This window comes from Bos javanicus, chromosome 1, assembly GCF_032452875.1.
Source record: "Bos javanicus breed banteng chromosome 1, ARS-OSU_banteng_1.0, whole genome shotgun sequence".
NCBI lineage: Eukaryota > Metazoa > Chordata > Mammalia > Artiodactyla > Bovidae > Bos > Bos javanicus.
This window is the reverse complement of record NC_083868.1, coordinates 126,141,026-126,164,844: the sequence shown is the minus strand read 5'-3', so window position 1 is coordinate 126,164,844 and position 23,819 is coordinate 126,141,026. Positions and strand designations below refer to the sequence as shown.

The 23,819-nt window shown below is 35.3% G+C and overlaps 1 protein-coding gene across 8 annotated transcripts in view; it reads left to right on the top strand.

Annotated features, from left to right (window-relative positions):
• Positions 1-23,819, top strand: part of TRPC1 (transient receptor potential cation channel subfamily C member 1) — a 61,844-nt gene that overhangs the window by 11,578 nt on the left and 26,447 nt on the right. For 2 of the 8 annotated variants that reach the window (XM_061419488.1, XM_061419483.1), the window contains exons 2-6: positions 621-775; positions 7,075-7,176; positions 11,000-11,202; positions 19,899-20,030; positions 21,851-22,046. In XM_061419488.1, coding sequence (XP_061275472.1) covers positions 621-775; positions 7,075-7,176; positions 11,000-11,202; positions 19,899-20,030; positions 21,851-22,046 — 788 coding nt within the window. Of the gene's footprint in view, positions 1-620; positions 776-7,074; positions 7,177-10,999; positions 11,203-19,898; positions 20,031-21,850; positions 22,047-22,569; positions 22,684-23,819 lie in introns of those variants that run through there. The other 6 variants (XM_061419497.1, XM_061419475.1, XM_061419538.1 and 3 more) reach the window with 4 other exon arrangements.

The following is a 23,819-nucleotide window of genomic DNA, read 5'->3' as shown; positions in this document are numbered from 1 at the left end:
GTGAGCTGAATATCCCATCATGTAACCTAAACAGCTTCATTAATGAGATGTGTGTGTGTGTGTGTGTGTGTGTGTGTGTGTGTGTTGGTAGAGTGGGGAGGAGACTAGTAATTTCGGGCATCTCTCCCTCTTAATGTGCATATATACATTCACTGCTTTTCCAAAGTAAACCTCTTCATAACAGCCTCCATTTATTACTAGATCTTGTTTTTAACCATTTAACAATTAAATGTGTGTATGTATTTGAGATATAAAACTTAAATCCTTTCTATCTTATTTTCCTAGCACTCAGTCTGTACTTTTAGACATTCTTTATTATTATAAATATCTTCTAAAAGTTTTTCTCCTTATCATCAATCAGTTTTGCATTTTAAACAACTTATATTTTAAACTGTACATTTAAAATTTTTCTATTTTTTCTGTTGCTGATGTACATATCATTTTTTAATCAGGGTATAAGTTTTCAGCAAGGAAATATTCACATTTTCTTTGCATAGTTCCATATACAAAAATGAGTTTAGGTTTTTTAATCTTTTAAATCATCAAGCTAAGTTTTCTTTATAGTTGTTCTTATTTAATGTGTCATGGATATTAAATTATGTTTGTGTATTGTTATTTAGGTGACTATTATATGGTTAAAAAGATTTTGGAGGAAAACAGTTCAGGTGACTTGAACATAAATTGCGTAGATGTGCTTGGGAGAAATGCTGTTACCATAACTATTGAAAACGAAAACTTGGATATACTGCAGCTTCTTTTGGACTACGGTTGTCAGGTACAAGGCTAGATAATTTTATCCAGTAGCTTTTAAGTACTGTTAGATATGCCATGTTCTGTCCTTTCTCTCTAGTTTTCTTCCTCTCTTCCTTCCTTTCTTTTTTTCCTTCTTGCTTTCTGTTTTTCTTTTCTCTTTCACCTTTTGTTTTGAGCTACTAAAAATTTAAAAACAAACCAAAAAAAGCCTTTTTAAAAAATATAATATTTTGACTTGATTTTTTCCCCCAATTATCACTCCTCCTCATCTTATATGTTTTAAAACATCCAACAGAGGTAAATTATTATGACTTATTAAAGATGACTTTGTTTTTATTACTTATTACTATTTATCTTATATATCTAAAAATAGTAGAAGTATTCTGGAAGTATCAGAGGAACAGGTATTTCTGTGGCCCATATAACTTACAAGCATAAGAACAAAGTACTTCTCACATACAAAGCAATTTTCAATTTGACTTTGATTTTCTCCTAAGTTTAATTAAATTTTTCTTTTTGTCTGAAATTTAGTGTTTACTTATAACTAAATGTGAATGAGATTTTTTAAATTGGAAAATATTGACCTTTCTTGCTTGTCTTCATAGAAGTTCAGGTAAAAAAGTAGGCATGTGTATCTTGAAAGAATTTAGTTCAGAGATGTGAAGGAATTTAATGTTATTTTCCTTCCTTTTTGTTTTGCTTATCATGGGACTTTGCATTTGAATTCTGGCTCTTTTTTTTCCTTTCAAATAGTTTGAGCATTTGCTATGTTGTTGCTTTAAATTAATGAGCCTTTTTAAAGAGTGATATCAGGAAATACTCATAGATTAAAAAAAAAAATAGGTTAGTTCTATATACATTTCTATTATAAATATTATATATATATGTATTACAACATGTGGTATCCTCTCTGTATATACATGTTTAAGTAGAAAAAAATTGCTTTTCCAGAAATTTCATTTATCCAGAATACCACCAAGAACCAGAAAATAAGTAAAAAATACCCCTGATCAGCCAGATTAGATGTGATGAGGTTTCCCATTTATGAACTTTATCTGGAATCTTCTCTCAACTCTTTTTTTTCTCATTTTAGATTACACTTTTAACAAACTTACTTAGTTTTCTAATCCATAGAGAATTATGGGAGCAACAGAAGAGGCATGAGGCTACAGTGGAACAAAGTTAGGCACAGTACCTCTGACTCTATTTAAGGAGATCAACAGCCTAACATACCTGATAATCTCTAAGGGAACTGTATGTTGTGGTAATTAATGTTTATAACAATAGCCCAGAGTCAGTAAGGGAAAATTAAGTTACGTTCAGTATATATTGCTTGAGAAGAAAGAGGAATATATATAGTACTTCTGAAAGCAGAAAAATTCTGTCAAAATTGTTTAAATTTTAAAGTTAAATACTTAAAAGCATAAGCTTCAGTTACCTAGAAAATAAGGTTACAAGGGAAGTCTCTGATGATTCCATATACAGGAGATATTATGGTACAATAATCATTTTCTTTTTATATATGTCTGTATATAAAATTTCTGTAATTTACATGGTTCTTTCAGATACCTGAACATATTTGAATGTCATAGCCAGCCTATATAGATGTTATATTTTATAGAGCAGAAAACTGAGGCTCATAGACTGTAATGTATTGCCCAAAGTTCTAAAATAAATAAGAGCTCAGATTTGAACCAATTCTTCTGTCCGCAAATCCCATGCTCTTTCTAGTTCACCGTGTCCTGTCCTGGGTTACCTGTGTCTTATTTCTCAGTCAACAAATGTCCAAAACCTTTGGTTGGGTGTCTTTGTGGAAATGAATAAGTAAAACATGAGTTCTGTACAAAAGTATGTTAAAATGAATTGAACAATGAATTTTAAATCAATTAATAGAAAAGTATATTTCCTACGTGCTGAGTGGTAATGATAATTGATCCTTGTATATTGCTTAGGGGTTATAAAGTGCTCTCATGTATTTTATCTTGTGTCATACTAGTGACTCTCAACTGGACAATTTTGTCCCTCAGGGACATTTGGCAATATCTGGGAACATTTTGGTTTTGCAGTTAAGGGGTGGGTTTGTACCTGGCCTCTGGTGGGTAGAAGGTAGCGATGCTATTAATGATCCTATGGTGAACAGGACAGCCCCCACAACAAAGATTGATCTGGTCCAAAATGTCAGTAGTGCCACTATTGAGAAGCCCTGTTTTATTCTTAAACTTTAGTGGTTTACCATAAGTGTTTTGGAAACATAGGAAAGAGATCACTGTGGATTGGCACTATCAAGAAAGCTTTCATGGAAGTGTCAATTGAGCTCAAGCCTTGAGATATTAATAATTGCAAATATAGTCACTTCTTAATCCCTACAAAAGCCCTATGAGTTAGGTACTACTATTATCCCTGTTTTATAGAGGAGGAAACCGAGGTACAGAAAGCTTCAGTAACATGCCCAAACTTATTCCATAAATGCCAGATCTGGAATTTGAACTCAGGTTCTGACTGCCAGAGTCCATGCTTTTACACTATTACTTAAAACAACTGTAAAAAATATGTATTTAATAGATAGGAGGGGAACAGGATATAGAGAAGGATATAAACAAAGATAAGTACAATATGTGTTCTTGAGACAGTGACTTGACTTAGGCTTTTTGAACAAGATATTTGGGTTGGATGGTAGTGGAAATACCTGGAAAAATAACTAAAAACTGATGAAAAGTGCCTGAATGCCGGTCTAAGGAATTTGGGTTTTATGTGATAAATAATGGGATCATTACAAGATTTTTGAGAAAGGATGTGATGTATACAGTGGTATTTTAGGAAAACTAATCTAGTGGCTGTGTATAGATTAAAAAAACAGGAAATGGGGAAGGCTATAAACAGCTTGGGTGAGCAGTTTTTATAGTAATCCAGATAAGAAGAGGTTAAAGTCTGAACCGGAATAGTGGCTATGAGAATAGGGGAAAAATAATGGCAAATGTAAGAGATATTGTGAAGGAAGAATTGATAGAACTTAGTGAGTATTTAACTTTGGAAGGGAGGATTGAGAAAGAGTCCAAGATGATCTGAAAATCATAAACATGGGTTACTGGGAGAATGATGAAAGGAAAACAGGAAGTTACAAAGCTAGGTCAAACTTGGGGCAGAGAACTGTGAATTCTGGTTTTAGCCTTGTTTATTTTGGGGCTATCAGGAAGTTTTCAATGGAAAGCTTACATCTCTAGGGAGAGGTTGGGCTGGAGAAATACAGCAGTCATGGGCATGAGGATGATCCGACACCGTGAGAATGGATGAAATCACAGAGAAGAGCAAACAACTAGAGCTGATTCCCTGATGCTCTCAGGGAGCATCTACATTAATAAACGTCTTTAGAAGGAGAGGATTTCATTAAAGGAGTTAGGATCATGGACCGTTGTGAAAAAACAAAAAAACAGTTTTCTTAGTTGGTTAAAAATCAGGAAAATGATAGGAAAGGCCATTGGATTTTGAATCTCTGGCATCAGTAGAATTAGAGAAAATGACACGCATGAGTTTTAGAAGTCTGGCAGAATGAGAGAAAGAAAACTTGAGTGGTAAGAGAAAGATGGGCTTCCCAGGTGGCTTAGTGGTAAAGAATCTGCCTGCAATGCAGAAGACTCAGGTTCGATTCCTGGGTCAGGAAGATCCCCTGGAGAAGGGAATGGTAACCCACTCCATTCTTGCCTGGGAAATTCCATGGACAGAGGAGCTGGCAGGCTGCAGTCCATTGGGTCGCAAAGAGCTAAACAACGACAACTTCTCCCACCAAATAAGCTGCTTGATAGCAGGGACCTTGTCTTGCTCAAGAGAGAGGATGAAGTCAAGTCAGCAAAGAGTGAGGAAGTATTTCATGTTTTGGGAGGTAGGGGCTAGGATTTGGTATTTCTGCGAATGAAGGACCAGGGTCCTGTGGAAGACAAGAGCAGTAAATAGAATACCAAGGTGGAAATTTTATTGTTGGTAAGGAAATAGATAATTTATGAGAATCTGAGCTTAGAGGAAAGAGTATGGGAATTGTTGACAAAGTCTGAGATGAGAAGGGAGTAACTCCATTAATACATAATAAATATGTACTAAGCAGATTTAATAAAGAATAGTCAAATATCTGTAAGAAATTGGGAAACAAAACTTATGAGGACATTTTGTGTACATATAGATATTTTAAAAATAATTTTTCCCCTTCAGAACTACCTTTTTATGTATCAAGTAACAGCATTTGTATAGAACATGTCAATGGCAACTCGTTATTTACTTGACTTTTTTTATGTAAATAAGTATTTCTCTACCCGAAGCTTATCCTTTTAAGCTTTGAAAGATTTAACATGAATCTTTCTTTATTCTTTACTAAATAGTGTATCTGAATATAATTTAACTTTAGCATCATAAGTGGGACTCATCAAGAGTATAATCATTTTATTTGCTTCTTGTAGTCTGAAATTATTGATATGTTTTTGCTTACATCAAATGGTTTCAGACTGCTTTGAATTGATAGTGGTTTTGGTATGCTGATATTTTATCTTCTCAGTGATCAACTTTTAGCAATTTTTTGTCCTTCCTCCCTTCTTTGTTGATTTTAATCTAGCTGTTCTCTTATTCAATAAAGACTGGAAGGGTACTTGGGAAAGCCAGATATCTGTAATTTATAGACAACTCTTAAGTCAGTGTGGTTGAGGCAGGTCCTTCTAAGGAATAATGCCCATAAAGTTAGTTTGTGACAGCTCAGTATGGTTTGGGAAGAAATGTACAGCTGAATTCACGATGGTGTTTCAGATGATCGGTATTGCTTGGTGTTTGGACTTTGAGAGCAGTGGCATTACTATAGTTAGCTAGCTTTATAGGTTAAAATTAAAAATCATAAGTGAACTGTTTCGTAGAAATGAACACATGGTTCTTTTTGTTTGTTTCACTTGACCAAGTACCAAACTGAAGTTAGAAATGTATGCAAAGCAGAATAATAATAGTGCTAGATTTTAAAGAATAGGCTACAGCTCAGTGAAACCTTAAAGTTTTAAGGGATAAAATAATGAATTAAATTTCCCGTGATGGTGAGGAGTTTTTCCTATGGGAATACACAGGCAGTTCCTAATGGTTGAATGTGGCCCCATCCGATTCCTTGGGGTGCTTAGTCCTATTCTTAGACATCCAGATAAAGTCTGCCATTTTTAGTCCTATTTTTAACATCTAGATAAAGTGGATGAAAGCTTTATTCTTTTCAGCTACAAAGATTAAAGATCTGATACAGTTTCACTTTTATGGGAGATAATGTTGATTTAAATAGTTATTAAAGATTATAATAGTTTAAAAATGTATATACTGAAAATAATCAGTGTTTTCTTAGATTAAATTGTTACTTATCCCCGCTTTTTGCTTCTGCCTTTATGGTTTTCCTTAAGCCAAACAAAATGAAACCGAAAACCTGATCTCAGTTGCTAAGTACCATAATAGGACTGAAGGTTTTGTTACACTGAGAAGCTGAAAAGTCTCCATTTACTCTGCTTGTATTTACTTTTTTCCTCCTATCAGAGTTGGAGTTTCAAAATGAGCTATAGTTTGGGAGTCAAACTGTAAAGTCACTTCTCTTTGTCTCTGAGGACATTGATTCCTCAGAGAAAATTCTTTGTGATTTTTACTTGGTAAAATTGCTAATATTGGGAATTTCCTGGCTGTCCATTCGTTAAGACTCAGAGCTTTCACTGCCGTGGCCTGGGTTCAATCCCTCGTCAGGGTACTAAGAAAGCACAAGCAGTGCAGCAAGGCCAAAAAAGGAAAAAGATTGCTAATATTAATGTCATGATTTACACAATTTCAGTCAGCCATATGTGCTTTAAAGACGAGAACAGCAGCTCCTCCTGCTTTTATTTTCCATTGTCCCCTAACTTCATGGTTGTATTGATTATATCCTTTGCTTGTAGTAATTTTTCTTGGCAATTTCTTTTATAGATTTGGAATGTTAGGATTCTTTTGATCCAGTGTTCAAGAGTAAATAAACATCTTGGAAAAAATAACATATCAACTTTAAATACTACCTATATCAGCCCTGTGTCATTAATAAACCCCACTATCAAGCATTCATTATTTGATCAGCTCAAGCAGTGAAACCAGAATAAAAATGTGTGTGTTGTGGTACACAGAAGTATGGCTAAGGCAAGCAAATGTTCTGTTTGGATAGTCTAAATTTTTAAAAATTCAGTATTACTGTATATAATACAGTTTAAATTAAAAAAAAAATAGTTTTCTTTATGAATTAGTAAAAATAGTTTACCTTTTTCCCTCCATTTTCATTTTTAACTTTTTTTTTTTTTAAAGTCCGCAGATGCACTTTTGGTGGCAATCGACTCTGAAGTAGTGGGAGCTGTTGATATACTACTTAATCATCGACCAAAACGATCATCAAGACCAACTATAGTAGTTAGTACTCTTAAATATTTATTAATTTGAATTTTTAAACCAAAATAGATCTGCCCCATTGCCATTTTTTCTTCCCCTCCAATTTACTTCGTTTTATAGAAATAGATTTTTTTTTACTCTGTAAAAATATTACTTTAAGTAGACATTTGCAAAAATAACTAATATTGCTCTCAGGAAACCTTAAAATTCGTGATATTTCTAGAATTTTGTTGATGCAATCCAGTATTTTTAGTTTGGAACATTCTACAGGCTAAGTTGAAAATATAGATCAGTTTCCAGTTGGATTTAAGATTTAAATATAAACAATGAAACCATAAAACTGGAAGAAAATGTAGGTGAATATTTAACTGTTTGAGAGGGAAGGACTTTGAACAAAAATCACAGTAGCACAGCCTTTGGTTGTACAGAAGTTAAACTTCTGAAATCAAGACCTCAGGAAAAATTAAGCAGATGGGTAACTTTCAAAAGATATTTTTAGCATATATCTCAAATTCATAATCTTAATATTAGATGAATTGATGAAAAACTTAAAAATCAGTAAAAGATGTGGAAAAATCTCAAAGTGCAAAATGATAATCTTACTAATAATTAAATATGAAATGCAAATGTTTGCTTATCAGATAGCAAAGATAGTTTAAAAAGTACTAACCATTGATAGCAAAGGAGTAGTATAGTCTCATACACCACTGGAAGGGAAGGTAATTTGAAAAGTGGTTTGGCAGGAAGTATCAGTAACAAGAAATATGTTCATATTCTTTAAACTATCACTTCCTCCTCTAGGAATTTGTCAAGGAAATGGTCAGAAATGTAGACAAAAATGTTACTTGTAATCTTATTTGTAGCAATGAAAAAACCATGTGACATAATTTAAATATCCCAAAATAGATTTGAATATAAATAACTACCTGTATATTAAAATAGTATTTTTAAAGGAATAATTAGGAACACCTAACATTCTAACATTGGGACAGAATGGTAAAAAATGAGAATAGTAAACTGTATATATAGTATTATCTGAGGTTAAAAATATGCATAGAAAAGGAATTCTATGGAAATATAGCAAAATGTTACCTAACAGCAGTCATCACATTACCAAATTAAGGATATTGTTTTCTTTATTGCTTTTGTGATTAAGAAGATAGTCACTAATGCAATAAATTCTACTGTAAAAATGAGATATTTTCTGTGTATGTATCAAAATGTAACAGTTATAACATTCATTATTGGTGAGGATATAGTGAAATAATCAGTAAAAATAATTTCTGGGAGTGTTGTAAACTGGCTATAATCAGAAGAAAAATATTGTTTAAGAAAGAATTATAAATTCATTGCAAATGATCTGCCATTCTCTGAGAAAGATGAGAAGCTCCCCTAAATTGAATACTTTATATTAACTGAAATAATTTTCCCTCATTTAAACTATGACAAAATTTGTGTAAGCATAATTTTCTCCCAAGGATAGTTCCAGCTAATTTTAAGTGGTAGCAAGCAACCAACAGTGTAGAGAAAAAAGAGCTAATAGTATAGTTCCTGTTCAAAAGATCAGAAATGTCTAGAATCCTATTCAATTTTCTGTCACCTGTCCTCCAGTTATAGTATATTTTGGTATCCCTACCTGTTCAACCTCCTAACCTCTTAACCCATTTACTCCCTTGAGGAGGTTGAGTGTAGAGTTCCAGGATATTGGAGCAACTGACTGATATTATTTCATCACCATTACCACTGCCAGTCGAATCTTGAGTTATAAGGCCAGGCAGTCCTCACCTACTCAGTAAGAGAACACTTTTTCAGTGTCTCTAACAAAAAAGGCTATCCAGCCTTTGCTTTGAATACTTCTAGTGACAGCAAGATCACTTTTTAACAGGTTGATTACCTCTAGACAGGCAATGTCAAGTATTTTTATATACTTTTTAAATTTGTCATCTCAGTGAATTCATTCTATATTCTTGGCTTATCAAAATTGTCTTTTGATAAATTTTGACTTTCAAATACAGGTTTCTTTTTTATAGTATGTAGTATGTATAGTATAGTATGTAGATTATATTTTGTGCAATGAAATCATCTGTTTTTCACATAGTTAAGTATGTTTCATGGGAAAAATAAGGACCATTTTTTTCATAAGAGATTAAATATGACTTCCTCCTCTTTATAACTTCTTCTTTTGTAATTAGGGGAAATGGAGTAAATTTTTATAGATTTCTCTGTAATTTTTAAATAAATTCATTAATTTGAAGACCCCAATAAATAGAAGGGAAGTATATAAACAAACTATTCATAAAAGGAAAAAAATAAGAATGTCAGAAAATAATAAAATTTACCAGTAATCAAAAGTAAATTAATATTCGTGATAGTTTTTTCACTCATAAATTGGGAATGATCATGCCCAGTGCTGGTGAGTAAATCTTAGAGTGTGGGTACATTCCTGTGTTATTAGTAATATAAACTATTAAAAGGTCTTGATAATACGTATCAAAGCTTCAAAATTGTTCATGGCCTTTAGACCTATAATTCCATTTCAAGGGTTCTATGTTAATGAGATAATCCTAAAGTTTGAAAAAGCTGTATTCATAAAGATGTTTGTGATAGTATTATTTATAGTAGCAAAATAAAATACCTTGAACGTAAAATCTATGAACTTCCTTAAATTGCATGCAAAATTCTGTACAAAAAGTTTTTTTTCCAGAAGAGTCTTTGTTATAGCTTCCTTGAAGTTGCCCTTAAAAGCAGGTGTGGTGGCAAAAGGATTAAAAACAAATACTGTAGAAACTGGGTATTTTTATTTCGGCTTTTGTATATTTTTCAGGTTTTTTATAATGTGTGTACTATTGCAATGTTAGTAAAAATTACAAAAATTAACTGTGAACTTGATGAGCTTATACTATGGAATCAAACAGCTCACAGGAAAACAGCTGTGAAAAAGTGATAAGTATTAGAAAGAATATACAATAGTCATAATATAGTCAACCTTATTTACTTTACCTGGCTCTTTATTTACTGATGTTTCTTTCCTCATGTTATGCAGTCACCAGGCATGAGCCCATGTAGTGAAAGGAGCTCGGGCTCCAGAGGACCAGACACCTGGGTTCTATCTGCACTTTGCCACTCTGTTGTATAGCTCGGGCACATTCACTTCTCTGAGCCTCAGTTTCTTCATGGAGATTATAATGCTTGATTTTGCAGGCTATTGTGGGGATTAAATGAGATAATAAATACAAACTGCCTAGTGGTTCCAGGAGCTGTGATTGTTAGTGTTTTTGTGCATTTGTAACAGGAAGTATAAGTGGTGTTTGAAAATATGTAGAGAATTATACAAAATGAAGAGTGCCTCCTATTTTCTTATTCTTTACAAGTAACTTCATTGCTATCAATGTGGCAAGGTTTTGTTGTAGAGGTGGATTTAAACATTTTTTTCTCATGCCTTTATACTTTGCCTATTTTTAACACTTCTGTTTTTCCATTATATTCTCTCTCTAAAATTCTTGTTCTTTATCCTTGTCATGCATGTTGCCATAATCTTGTGAAAATGAAACGCTTTTTCCTAAAGTATTTCTCCAGATATCCACACTTCTTCTTTGTTAGGAAAACAAAACTCTGGCTATATGAATATTTCCTAGTGAAGATTTTGTCTGTCATGATTATACTGCATTTACTAACTAAAGTTGTTTTGAAGTTTCAAAAAAGATTTAATCCTAGTAAAATGTGATTATATTTCTCAAAATAATTTTTATATTCTTTGTGTCTTTTGTTCATTACATTTTTTAGATAAATGCTTTTTTGATGTCACAAGTAAGAACTTCTGGATGTTTATATAAATATTTTTCAGAAACTAATGGAGAGAATTCAGAATCCTGAGTATTCAACAACTATGGATGTTGCACCTGTCATTTTAGCTGCTCATCGTAACAACTATGAGATTCTTACAATGCTGTTAAAACAGGATGTATCTCTACCTAAGCCCCATGCAGTTGGCTGTGAATGTACATTGTGTTCTGCAAAAAACAAAAAGGACAGCCTCCGACATTCCAGGTCAGAAAATTAAGATTTAAATTAAGATGTGTGATGCAGTAAGGTATATGTCAATATAGTTTTTATCGTTGTTCTGTTTAGACTTTTAAGAAATCTGGTATTGCAGTGAATAATGAAAGCTAAACTTCTAGCTCCTTTGCTTAATACAATGAGTTCTGTATTTTAAAGAAATGTTTACTAAATGATGAATAAGCAGGAAAACTTTTCAGATTATGAATAAGGTTTATCTCATAATTCTGCTGGTCAGAGATAGGGTCACTATTTGCTTTTTAGAAGTAGGGTTTATTAATCTAAAAGAATTTGCAAGTAGTGGAAGGGATGAAGATAACTACTTCTTATCTTATTTATAAGTAAATAAATACTGTTACCTATCTAAATATTCAGCCTGTTATGCCTCTTTGTCCCCTCTCACACAATATTTAAGTCTTTTTCTCTTCCCATTCTCCCCAGTCAAAAATATTAACAACTGAGGGGTGAATGAACTCAAGAAAGTATCTCTTCCTGGACAGGTTGAGCAAGATCACACATGTGCATGTGGTATAACGTGTGTGGTTTTGGGCTAGACTTGAAAATCTCATTTTCAGTATAGCCTTTATGTATATATTATCTTTACAGTGGTCAGATGTAGTTAACATAGTGTCAGATAAAGCATTTACTACAGAAAATATGGTTGGAAGTCCCATGTCATCTGTTGTCACTGTTTTCTAGTTAAGTCTTCTTGTACAGTATGTGTGAAATTAGCTTTAAAGCTGTGCGCCATCTACCTTACCTCATTCCTCTCCTTAAGAACAGATCTTTGGTGGATCAACAGATAGTCACAAATCCATAAATTGGAAAAGTCTACTGGGAATCGATTTAATGTTTACTTGCAGAGATTGTACTGAAAGTTTTTTCTATTTCCAAGTCTATTTTCCAATGAGATCTGTGTTTCTCTTTGATAAGATCTGGTTGGTAGTTATGGCAATTTTAAAAACCATTTAAAAAATAATTTTATTTATTTGTTTTTGACTGTGCTGGGTCCTCGTTGCTGCGCGTGGATTTTCTCTTAGTTGCGGGGAGCAGGGGCTACTCTCTAGTGCACAGGCTTCTCACTGTGGTGGCTTCTCTCGTGGAGCATGGGCTCTAGGGCAGTCAGGCTCCAGGAGTTTCGGCATGTGGGTGCAGTAGTTACTACTCACAGGTTCACAGGTTCTAGAGCAACAGGCTCAGTAGTTGTGGTGCATAGGCTTAGTTGCTCCATGGCATATAGATCTTCTTGGATCAGGGAATTAACCCCTGTCCCTTGCATGGGCAGGCAAATCCGTTACCACTGAGCCACCAGGGAAGCCCAGCTATGGCAATTTATCTAACTTTTTAGTTTTAAAATGACTCAGATCAGATCAGATCAGATCAGTCACTCAGTCGTGTCCGACTCTTTGCAACCCCATGAATCGCAGCACCCCAGGCCTCCCTGTCCATCACCAACTCCTGGAGTTCACTGAGACTCAACGTCCATCGAGTCAGTGATGCCATCCAGCCATCTCATCCTCTGTCGTCCCTTTCTCCTCTTGTCCCCAATCCCTCCCAGCATCAGAGTCTTTTCCAATGAGTCAACTCTTCGCATGAGGTGACCAAAGTACTAGAGTTTCAGCTTTAGCATCATTCCTCCCAAAGAAATCCCAGGGCTGATCTCCTTCAGAATGAACTGGTTGGATCTCCTTGCAGTGCAAGGGACTCTGAAGAGTCTTCTCCAACACCACAGTTCAAAAGCATCAATTCTTCAGCGCTCAGCCTTCTTCACAGTCCAACTCTCACATCCATACATGACCACAGGAAAAGCCATAGCCTTGACTAGACGAACCTTTGTTGGCAAAGGAATGTCTTTGCTTTTGAATATGCTATCTAGGTTGGTCATAACTTTCCTTCCAAGGATTAAGCGTCTTTTAATTTCATGGCTTCAGTCACCATCTGCAGTGATTTTGGAGCCCAGAAAAATAAAGTCTAACACTGTTTCCAGTGTTTCCCCATCTATTTCCCATGAAGTGATGGGACCGGATGCCATGATCTTCTGTTTTCTGAATGTTGAGCTTTAAGCCAACTTTTTCACTTTCCACTTTCACTTTCATCAAGAGGCTTTTTAGTTCCTCTTCACTTTCTGCCATAAGGGTGGTGTCATCTGCATATCTGAGGTTATTGATATTTCTCCCGGCAATCTTGATTCCAGCTTGTGTTTCTTCCAGTCCAGCGTTTCTCATTATGTACTCTGCATATAAGTTAAATAAACAGGGTGACAATATACAGCCTTGACAAACTCCTTTTCCTATTTGGAACCAGTCTGTTGTTCCATGTCCAGTTCTAACTGTTGCTTCCTGACCTGCAAACAGATTTCTCAAGAGGCAGGTCAGGTGGTCTGGTATTCCCATCTCTTTCAGAATTTCCCACAGTTTATTTTGATCCACAGTCAAAGGCTTTGGCATAGTCAATAAAGCAGAAATAGATGCTTTTCTGGAACTCTCTTGCTTTTTCCATGATCCAGCGGATGTTGGCAATTTGATCTCTGGTTCCTCTGCCTTTTCTAAAACCAGCTTCAACATCAGGAAGTTCACGGTTCACATATTGCTGAAGCCTGGCTTGGAGAATTTTGAGCATTACTTTACTAGCGTGTGAGATGAGTGCAATTGTGCGGTAGTTTGAGCATTCTTTGGCATTGCCTTTCTTTGGGATTGGAATGAAAACTGACCTTTTCCAGTCCTGTGGCCACTGCTGAGTTTTCCAAATTTGCTGGCATATTGAGTGCAGCACTTTCACAGCATCATCTTCCAGGATTTGAAATAGCTCAACAGGAATTCTATCACCTGCACTAGCTTTGTTCGTAGTGATGCTTTCTAAGGCCCACTTGACTTCACATTCCAGGATGTCTGGCTCTAGGTGAGTGATCACACCATCGTGATTATCTGGGTCATGAAGATCTTTTTTGTACAGTTCTTCTGTGTATTCTTGCCGTCTCTTCTTAATATCTTCTGCTTCTGTTAGGTCCATACCATTTCTGTCCTTTATCGAGCCCATCTTTGCATGAAATGTTCCTTTGGTATCTCTGATTTTCTTGAAGAGATCCCTAGTCTTTCCCATTCTGTTGTTTTCCTCTATTTCTTTGCATTGATCGCTGAAGAAGGCTTTCTTATCTCTTCTTGCTATTCTTTGGAACTCTGCATTCAGACGTTTATATCTTTCCTTTTTTCCTTTGCGTTTCACTTCTCTTCTTTTCACAGCTATTTGTAAGGCCTCCCCAGACAGCCATTTTGCTTTTTTGCATTTCTTTTCTATGGGGATGGTCTTGATCCCTGTCTGCTGTACAATGTCACAAACCTCATTCCATAGTTCATCAGGCACTGTATCAGATCTAGGCCCTTAAATCTATTTCTCACTTCCACTGTATAATCATAAGGCATTTGATTTCGGTCATACCTGAATGGTCGAGTGGTTTTCCCTACTTTCTTCAATTTAAGTCTGAATTTGGCAATAAGGAGTTCATGATCTGAGCCACAGTCAGCTCCTGGTCTTGTTTTTGCTGACTGTATAGACCTTCTCCATCTTTGGCTGCAAAGAATATAATCAATCTGATTTTGGTGTTGACCATCTGGTGATGTCCATGTATAGAGTCTTCTCTTGTGTTGTTGGAAGAAGGTATTTGTTATGACCAGTGCATTTTCTTGGCAAAACTCTATTAGCCTTTGCCCTGCTTTATTCCGTATTCCAAGGCCAAAATTGCCTGTTACTCCAGGTGTTTCTTGACTTCCTACTTTTGCATTCCAGTCCCCTATAATGAAAAGGGCATCTTTTTTGGGTGTTAGTTCTAAAAGGTCTTGTAGGTCTTCATAGAACCATTCAACTTCAGCTTCTTCAGCATTACTGGTTGGGGCATAGACTTGGATTACTGTGATATTAAATGGTTTGCCTTGGAAACGAACAGAGATCATTCTGTCGTTTTTGAGATTGCATCCAAGTACTGCATTTTGGACTCTTTTGTTGACCATGATGGCTACTCCATTTCTTCTGAGGGATTCCTGCCTGCAGTAGTAGATATAATGGTCATCTGAGTTAAATTCACACATTCCAGTCCATTTCAGTTCGCTGATTCCTAGAATGTCGACATTCACTCTTGCCATCTCTTGTTTGACCACTTCCAGTTTGCCTTGATTCATGGACCTGACATTCCAGGTTCCTATGCAATATTATTCTTTACAGCATCGGACCTTGCTTCTCTCACCAGTCACATCCACAGCTGGGTATTCTTTTTGCTTTGGCTCCATCCCTTCATTCTTTCTGGAGTTATTTCTCCACTCTTCTCCAGTAGCATATTGGGCACCTACTGACCTGGGGAGTTTCTCTTTCAGTATCCCATCATTTTGCTTTTTCATACTGTTCATGGGGTTCTCAAGGCAAGAATACTGAAGTGGTTTGCCATTCCCTTCTCCAGTGGACCACATTCTGTCAGATCACTCCACCATGACCCACCCATCTTGGGTGGCCCCACGGGCATGGCTTAGTTTCATTGAGTTAGACAAGGCTGTGGTCCTAGTGTGATTAGATTGACTAGTTTTCTGTGAGTATGGTTTCAGTGTGTTTGCCTTCTGAACACCTACCGTCTTGTAACACCTACTGTCTTACTTGGGTTTCTCTTACCTTGGGCGTGGGGTATCTCTTCACGGCTGCTCCAGCAAAGCGCAGCCATTGCTCCTTACCTTGGATGAGGGGTTATCTCCTCACTGCCGCCCTTCCTGACCTTCAGCGTGGGATAGCTCCTCTAGGCCCTCCTGTGCCCACGCAGCCACAACTCCTTGGATGTGGGGTTGGTCCTCCTGGCCAGCGCCCCTGGCGGTTACTAGTCTATGAGAAATTCCCTGGCAATCCAGTGGTTAGGACACCACGCTTCCACTGCCAAAGGCAAAGGTTCAATCCCTGGTGAGGGGACTAAGTATTAAAATCCTTTATTAATGTTAAATATAAATTATTTTCCAATAGTATGCTTACATGTGTAATAAGCATTTGGAGATAGGGTTTGATGCTGGAGAGAACACAATGCTGTTTTGATTTGAGATGTGAAAAAAGCTTGCTCTGAAAGCTTTTAGAGGAGCTGTGGCTTGAGCTCAGTGTTTAAGTATGAATAAAAATTAAAAGGTAAAAGGCATTTTACATAGTACATGAATGTGGTTTATTTAGGGAACTGCAAGTGGTTTGGTATATTTGTTGAAGGCTTTGAGAGAGTTTGTTATTAATGTTTGAGAAAACAGTTACAGCAAATGTCAAAAGAGCTCTGACTAAAGTCATTTTCAGGAATTGCTAAGCAGAGCTGCAGGAGAAAAGAAAGCTAACCAAAAAAGAGATGGATAAAGGTTTCAGGGAAGTTGAAGAGCCAGTATACTAGCAATAAGGAAGAGAGGCAGTCTATGTTTGTGAGATACTGGTTTTTAAATTTCAGAGCAGTGCTAGGTGATACAGTCTTTCCATTTGTAACAACATGGTTAGACCTTGAGAGCTTTATGCTAAGTGAAACAAGTCAGATGGAGAAGGACAAATACTGTATGTTTTCACTCTTTTGTGGAATATAAAGCACAAAAACACCTATGGTTTAGTTGGGGAATGCATTCAAAGTTGCAGCCATTTCTTAAGAGTTCCTTGTCTTTTTCTTTTTATCAGACTTCCTGATGCTCTGCACACATGCCTAATTTTTTAGTCAGCTAGGAATTTGTGGAGACTTTGTATATCTTTTCTCATTTCCAAGGTCTCCCTATTAAATTTCCATTTGGTCCACTGTTTCCCTCACCTCACCCTGCAAACTTGGTCTTATAAAAAACTGCAGGTTTTCCTTGGTCATCCGTATTAAGTCCAATCCTTTCAGCCAGCAGAGCTGTAGGTTTTTACCTCCCAACAAATGGATTTATACCCCGTTAGCACAGAGAAGGCAATGGCACCCCACTCCAGTACTCTTGCCTGAAAAATCCCATGGATGGAGGGGCATGGTAGGCTGCAGTCCATGGGGTCGCTAAGAGTTGGACACGACTTAGCGACTTCACTTTCACTTTTCACTTGCATGCTTTGGAGAAGGAAGTGGCAACCCACTCCAGTGTTCTTTTCTGGAGAATCCCAGGGATGGGGGAACCTGGTGGACTGCCATCTATGGGGTCGCACAGAGTCGGAAACGACTGAAGTAACTTAGCAGCAGCAGCAGCAGCACAAAGGTGCAGATTTACCAGTTTCAGAATGGAAAACTACGGTTATCCTTAAATGAACTGAAAGCAGAGATGATGGATGTGGCCTTAGGCAAAAAGGCCACAGGTTCCAGCCATTCCTGCCTGAAGTTCTGGTAGTTTTCCAGTAATTGATTGTCAATAGATAATTTTGAGTGACCTGAAATAGTTGATTTTTTAAAAAATGATTTTGTCCGTTTTATGCATATTTTTGTACAGTAAAATCATTGATCTCTTTATATTCCACCATTACTTTTGATAGTGTTTTGAATACCAAAATGACAGATTTTATTTTATTTTCATTTACTGAAGTACAGTTGATTTATAACATGATACTGATATTAGCTATACCCCAGTGTGACTCAGAGATGCACATATGTACATTCTTTTTTATATTCTTTTCTTTATGGTTTATCAGAGGGTATTGAATATAGTTCCCTGTGCTCAACAGGAGGACCTTGTTGTTAATCCATTCTACATATAGTAGTTTGCATCTGCCAACCCCAAACTCCCAGTCCATCTTCTTCCCCCCTCCCCCCTTGTCAACCACAAATCTATTCTCTATGCCCAAAATGACAGATGTTATAAAGTGGTGCAGCCTCATTATTTTTCTGATTCTATCTAATTTCTTTCCGTACTATGGCACTTCATTGTTATACAGCCACTTGTTTGCCACCAATACGAGCAGTTTTTCTGTGCATTATGTCCCTAATCCATATTTTTAGACATGATAATGTAGGCTAATACAAAAGTCATTTTTACAAGCAACCCGCTGAAATTAATTACCATAAAAATAGTACAGGCATAATGATGGAAACAAATTAGTTGCTTAAGTGTATATATTTTTTCTCAAGTTTTTGGAGCAGTTTTGGTATAGACAAATACCGCTTTAGAAATCCTTGCTTAAGATAAAATAATTGTACTAGTTTATTAAATAGCTAGATCAAAGTTGGATTTCATAAATATTGTTTTCTTAAAAATGCATTATATAGCGCCCATTTTTGTGTCTAAGACATGAGACCTAGCAGTTAAATAAGAAATAGTTCAATAAATTTATTTCATAAAAGTTTTTAATTTCTATACAGAAAAATTTCATTGCAAAGTAAAAAGACAAACAACCAACTGGGGAAAAGTATTTAAAACACTTTTGACTAGACAGAGGGCTAATTTCTTTGATATATAAAGAGATTTTACAAGTTGATGAATTTTTTTAAAAATCACCAGAAAAATAGGGAAATACAAATGAACAGATAGTTTCCAGAACTATAATGAAAAGTAAACATGAAAGGATGCTTGAGCTTTTAGAGAAATTTAGAGTAATACCACTCTTAAAATTCCATTTTTCTTCCTTTAGGGTGGCAGCATGAAGATGTGGGGGGGAAATGAGCTTTCCTTACTGTTTGTGCTTTGGAAACATCCTCCAGATTTTAAGATACACATGCCATTTTATCCAGCAATTCTGAGTGTGCAAAGGATATATGAGCTAAAGAATAATCATTGTTACATTATTAATTGAAGTAAAAAATTAGAAGCAACCTAAATTTCCATTAAGTTGGACTGCCATCAAATGGAAAACCATCCAGTTTTAGGAAATAATGAGGTTACTCTGTATGTAGTGACATAGAAATAATTGTCCCTGTATACAGTATGTCTGAGCACTTTTGTGTATGACTAGAAAATATCAGGAAAGATTTTTCACAATTCTCTGAAAGGTGACTATCTTCGAGGAGTAGACTTGGTAGAAGGAGAAAAATTGCAGAGCATTATGTTTCTAAACTGCTTGCTTTTTTAAAAGAAACAGACATATATTAAATTTTTATTTAAAAGTAAGAATATATAATAGTTACCAAATTTTAAATTAAGAATTATATGTTTATAAATGAAAGAATAATAGCAAAACTTTTTTGATTTGGTTCCTGTTAGATATTGAATATGAACATTAATTAGCTCATGGAAGGTAAAGGGAATACTTTTCTATTAGCTAGAAATTAGGCATAAATGAATGATTTTATTCTTAAGATTTGAAAACGTCTTTCAAAAATAACCTGATTGAATGAGTCATGTGTTGTATATATGTAGCATATTAAAGTAAATTTATTGCTGGGGAAGGAAAATTTAATAAGCATCCATATATTCAATTAGTTATTAGCAGATTTCATTTAAAATAATACTAAGTTCAGGAATAGAAACTTTTTAATTAAATTGAAGGATACAGAGTTTTAAATCTATGAAAAGAAATACTAAAACGATTTGTTTAAAAGCAATGGTATAAAATTTTTCAATAATTATTTCTCAGAATATTTATTTTTAAGTCTTTATTTTTATGTAGGCTTTATAATAAGTGTATTATAAATGTTTTATTTTCTTTTAATTTTATAATATTTTAAATTTATGGAAATTATAGGTTAAAAATACTAATCACATGTATATAATAAATGTTTTACATAATGGAATCAAATTTTATCTCAGGTTTCGTCTTGATATATATCGCTGCTTGGCCAGTCCAGCTCTAATAATGTTAACAGAGGAGGATCCAATTCTGAGAGCATTTGAACTTAGTGCTGATTTAAAAGAACTAAGCCTCGTGGAGGTGGAATTCAGGTGGGAATGAATGGAAATTGTAAATTATCTCTCTTTTTTTCCAAAATATTTTCAGCATGAATTTTTTCATAGGCCAAATTATCACTTAATGTTTATTTACATGTGATCCAAAATGACCAGGCCTTCCTGCCACATACTTAGGATTTTCCTCTTCTCTCAGTGGAACAGATCCTAGTATCACTTATCACTTAGGTCACTCTTTCCCCAACTTCACTCTTCCACCCTCCCTTAAATCCTTAATTTGTTCAACGTTACCAGAGGCATTCTACAGCAATGTGAAGAATAAAGGGAATGGTAGCCATAAACAAGAGCAAACTTACTTACAACTGCTCTCTTTCCTCATTCTCAGATTCTATAACCATCCTTGGAGCCCAGCCCTTCATAACTTTCAGAAGCATATCGAATGCTTTTTTTGCATGTCAGGTACATTTCACACACCCAGACATTGTCCCATTTCACTAGTGAGATTTTCTAGTAGGAGAAACATAACATGTAGACATAAAACTAATTAGGTAAGATTACAATTAAATTCTTAGACTAAGAAGTAGATAATACTTTGTTAAAGAAATTCAACTAGTTATTCTACCAAACTTAGGTAGTTTTGGTTATATAGTAAATGCAAAGAATAGATGAGAAAATGTTAGCCGGTAAGGAAAAGTTTTTAATTCTTTGAGTTGTAACTTTATGCAGCCAGTTCATGGACAACTCCATTGAATAGAAAATTAATCAATGAAAAATTCTTCATATTTTCCCTTCCTTTCACTTTAAAAACGCTGAATAAAAAATTAGTTTCTGGAATCTGATCCCAATTGTTTCATAACTATTTATTTCTAACTTTATTCTTAAGTTGTTCCACTGAGGCTTAAGCTTAATATAATTGATATTTTATAAAGAATTGCCTATTAAAACTTCTTAGTTTCTCACAAGTGATTTAGGTTTGCCTTTAATAAGCAGGTAAGTCCTAAGTTTCAAGGAATAGTGATTCTGTACTAGGAATGTTTCAGTGTTTCTAACTTGAATTTTGTTCAAAGGAACATCTTAAAAATGCAACAAAATACTATTTTGATATCAGAAGTAGTGTAAACATGTTTCAAACTATCATTGAAAAAATTTCTGGTTAAAAATCATATAATAATATTTATTGGATAGGAGAAGGCAATGGCACCCCACTCCAGTACTTTTGCCTGGAGGATCCCATGGACGGAGGAGCCTGGTAGGCTGCGGTCCATGGGATCGCTGGAGTCGGACACGACTGAGCGACTTCACTTTTCCTTTTCGCTTTCATGCATTGGAGAAGGAAATGGCGGCCCACTCCAGCGTTCTTGCCTGGAGAATCCCGGGGACGGCGGAGCCTGGTGGGCTGCCATCTCTGGGGTCGCACAGAGTCGGACACGACTGAAGCAATGCAGCAGCAGCATCAAGATATTATTATCTATTGTTTATATAAATAATATAAAAGAAAGCTTTATACAGAACTTACAGAGAATAAAGGCAAATGAGTTACATGAAGAACATGTTGAAAATATTATCAGAATTTCTAGGAATATCAATATATATAAGAAAACTCTGTACTCATCTGAGATTATCAGTGTGAATGCAGAGAACATAATTGTGTTACAATTATGGACACGAAGTCGGACACGACTGAAGCGACTTAGCAGCAGCAGCAGCAGCAGCAGGTTCCTTCGACAGCACAAAATGACTTCAGATGTTGTGTAGCACTGTCAGAATTAAAATGTTATTGAGTAATATTTCTAGTGAAAACACCTTAATTAGAAGATGGAAGTGGCATTTCTAATAATAGACTGTGCACTTTGCAGGAATGATTATGAGGAACTAGCCCGGCAGTGTAAAATGTTTGCTAAAGATTTGCTTGCCCAAGCCCGGAATTCACGTGAATTAGAAGTTATCCTAAACCATACATCCAATGATGAGCCTCTTGACAAACGGGGATTACTAGAAGAAAGAATGAACTTAAGTCGTCTAAAACTTGCTATCAAATATAACCAAAAGGAGGTATGAAGTTTTCTGTGGTATATTTAAATTATTTCCTCCACAGTAGTCTGTGGCTCAGGGCAAAGGCTTTGGAGCAATACATTTACATTGAGATCCTAGTTCTGCTTCATAAAAACTGTATGTCCTTGGGAAAGTTATTGAATCTGTCTGAGCTTTAGTTTTAAGAATTAATTAAGGATATGCATATTTAAAGAGTTTAGTACAATGAGTATTACCTTTAAGTAAGTACTCAATAAATGGTAGTCGCTATTATTTTTAACAATAATAATACTATGGATATTAATGTAATGTTTTTGCTAAATAGTAGCTAGGCAGGTAAGATTTTGAATAGTAAATGCCTTCCTAATGCAGTTTCCACTTTGTGTTATGTCTGTTACGAATTTATATTATTAACCTAGTTATAAATAGTCCTTTCTACAGATAGAGGGCCTTTCTGTTTAAAAATAAAAGTATCAGATATTATGTTCCTTATTCTTATTTGTTAATTCATTGTGAAACCCAAAGGTGGAGAGACGTATGCTATGATAACTAAGTTGAATCTGGCTCTTCTGGCATCATCCCTTCCTATTAAGGGAAATACCTATTTCTACTCCCCATACACTCACATGCATATGATTCAGGAACTTGAAGAAGGAAGGTATGCATTTTTAATTTCATTTTTTGAGATAAGTTAATAGACATAGATATTTATATGCAGACAATGATGTTCAGTTGGGGAATGCTGGTGTATGATACTTTTAAGGTATTGCTTCTAAGACCCATTATTAACAATATAGATATTGGAGTAAAACTTGCTTATCACAATTATATTAGTATAAAAATGGGGCCCAAAATAGATTATGGTAGAAGGCAAGATATAGGACCTTTGGTGCTCAGAGCAGAGTTTTTTATTATCTTGGTTGACAGTTTGAGCCTCTGAATAGCTTTGTGACTTGGGAGATTGATATAGGAATTTTCAGATGTTACTATAAGATTACCTAGATATTATATTTCTCATCCAGATCTCTGGCTTCAAATCCTATACTTTTTCTAGTACTCTGAGGTTTCTTACTTAAGGTAGAGGATTCATAGGAAAAAAATTAAGTATAAGAATTTGGATCTAGGTAGCTATAAGATGGTAAATTAATAACATACCTATGTTGCTTAAGAAGGAAATACAATGTTAATATGTATACCTAAAAACAGAGAACTCTAATATAATCTTCCTCTAATATACATTTGAATAGATCTTATGTTTATTTACTTTTGTGTTCCACAACCTAAAATAGACATGAAATACTAGAAAATGACAGAAAAGATATAGCAGGATACAAAATCAACTTAAGTGATTGGAAAAAGAATCTCAAAAAAGGTGGAAAAAACCAAGATTATCCTGGTAAGGGGAGAAAAACTAAGGAAGTTTCCTAATGATTGATATATATATATATATCCCTGAAGAATTCAGAGGATAACCAAATGTTCCATTCTAAAGAAGATTGCTCAGTGTGCTCAGTCACTTCAGTCGTGTCTGACTCTCTGCAACCCCATGGACCACGGCCTGACAGACTCCTCTGTCCATGGGATTCTCCAGGCAAGAATACTGGATTGGGTTGCCATTTCCTTCTCCAGTGACAAAGTGTGAAGTGAGTGAAGTGAAGTCGCTCAGTCATGTCCGACTCTTTGTGACCCCATGGACAGAGGAGCCTGGTAGCCTGGTAGTCCATGGACTGTAGCCTACCAGGCTCCTCTGTCCGTGGGTTTTTCCAGGCAGAAGTACTGGAGTGGGTAAAGAAG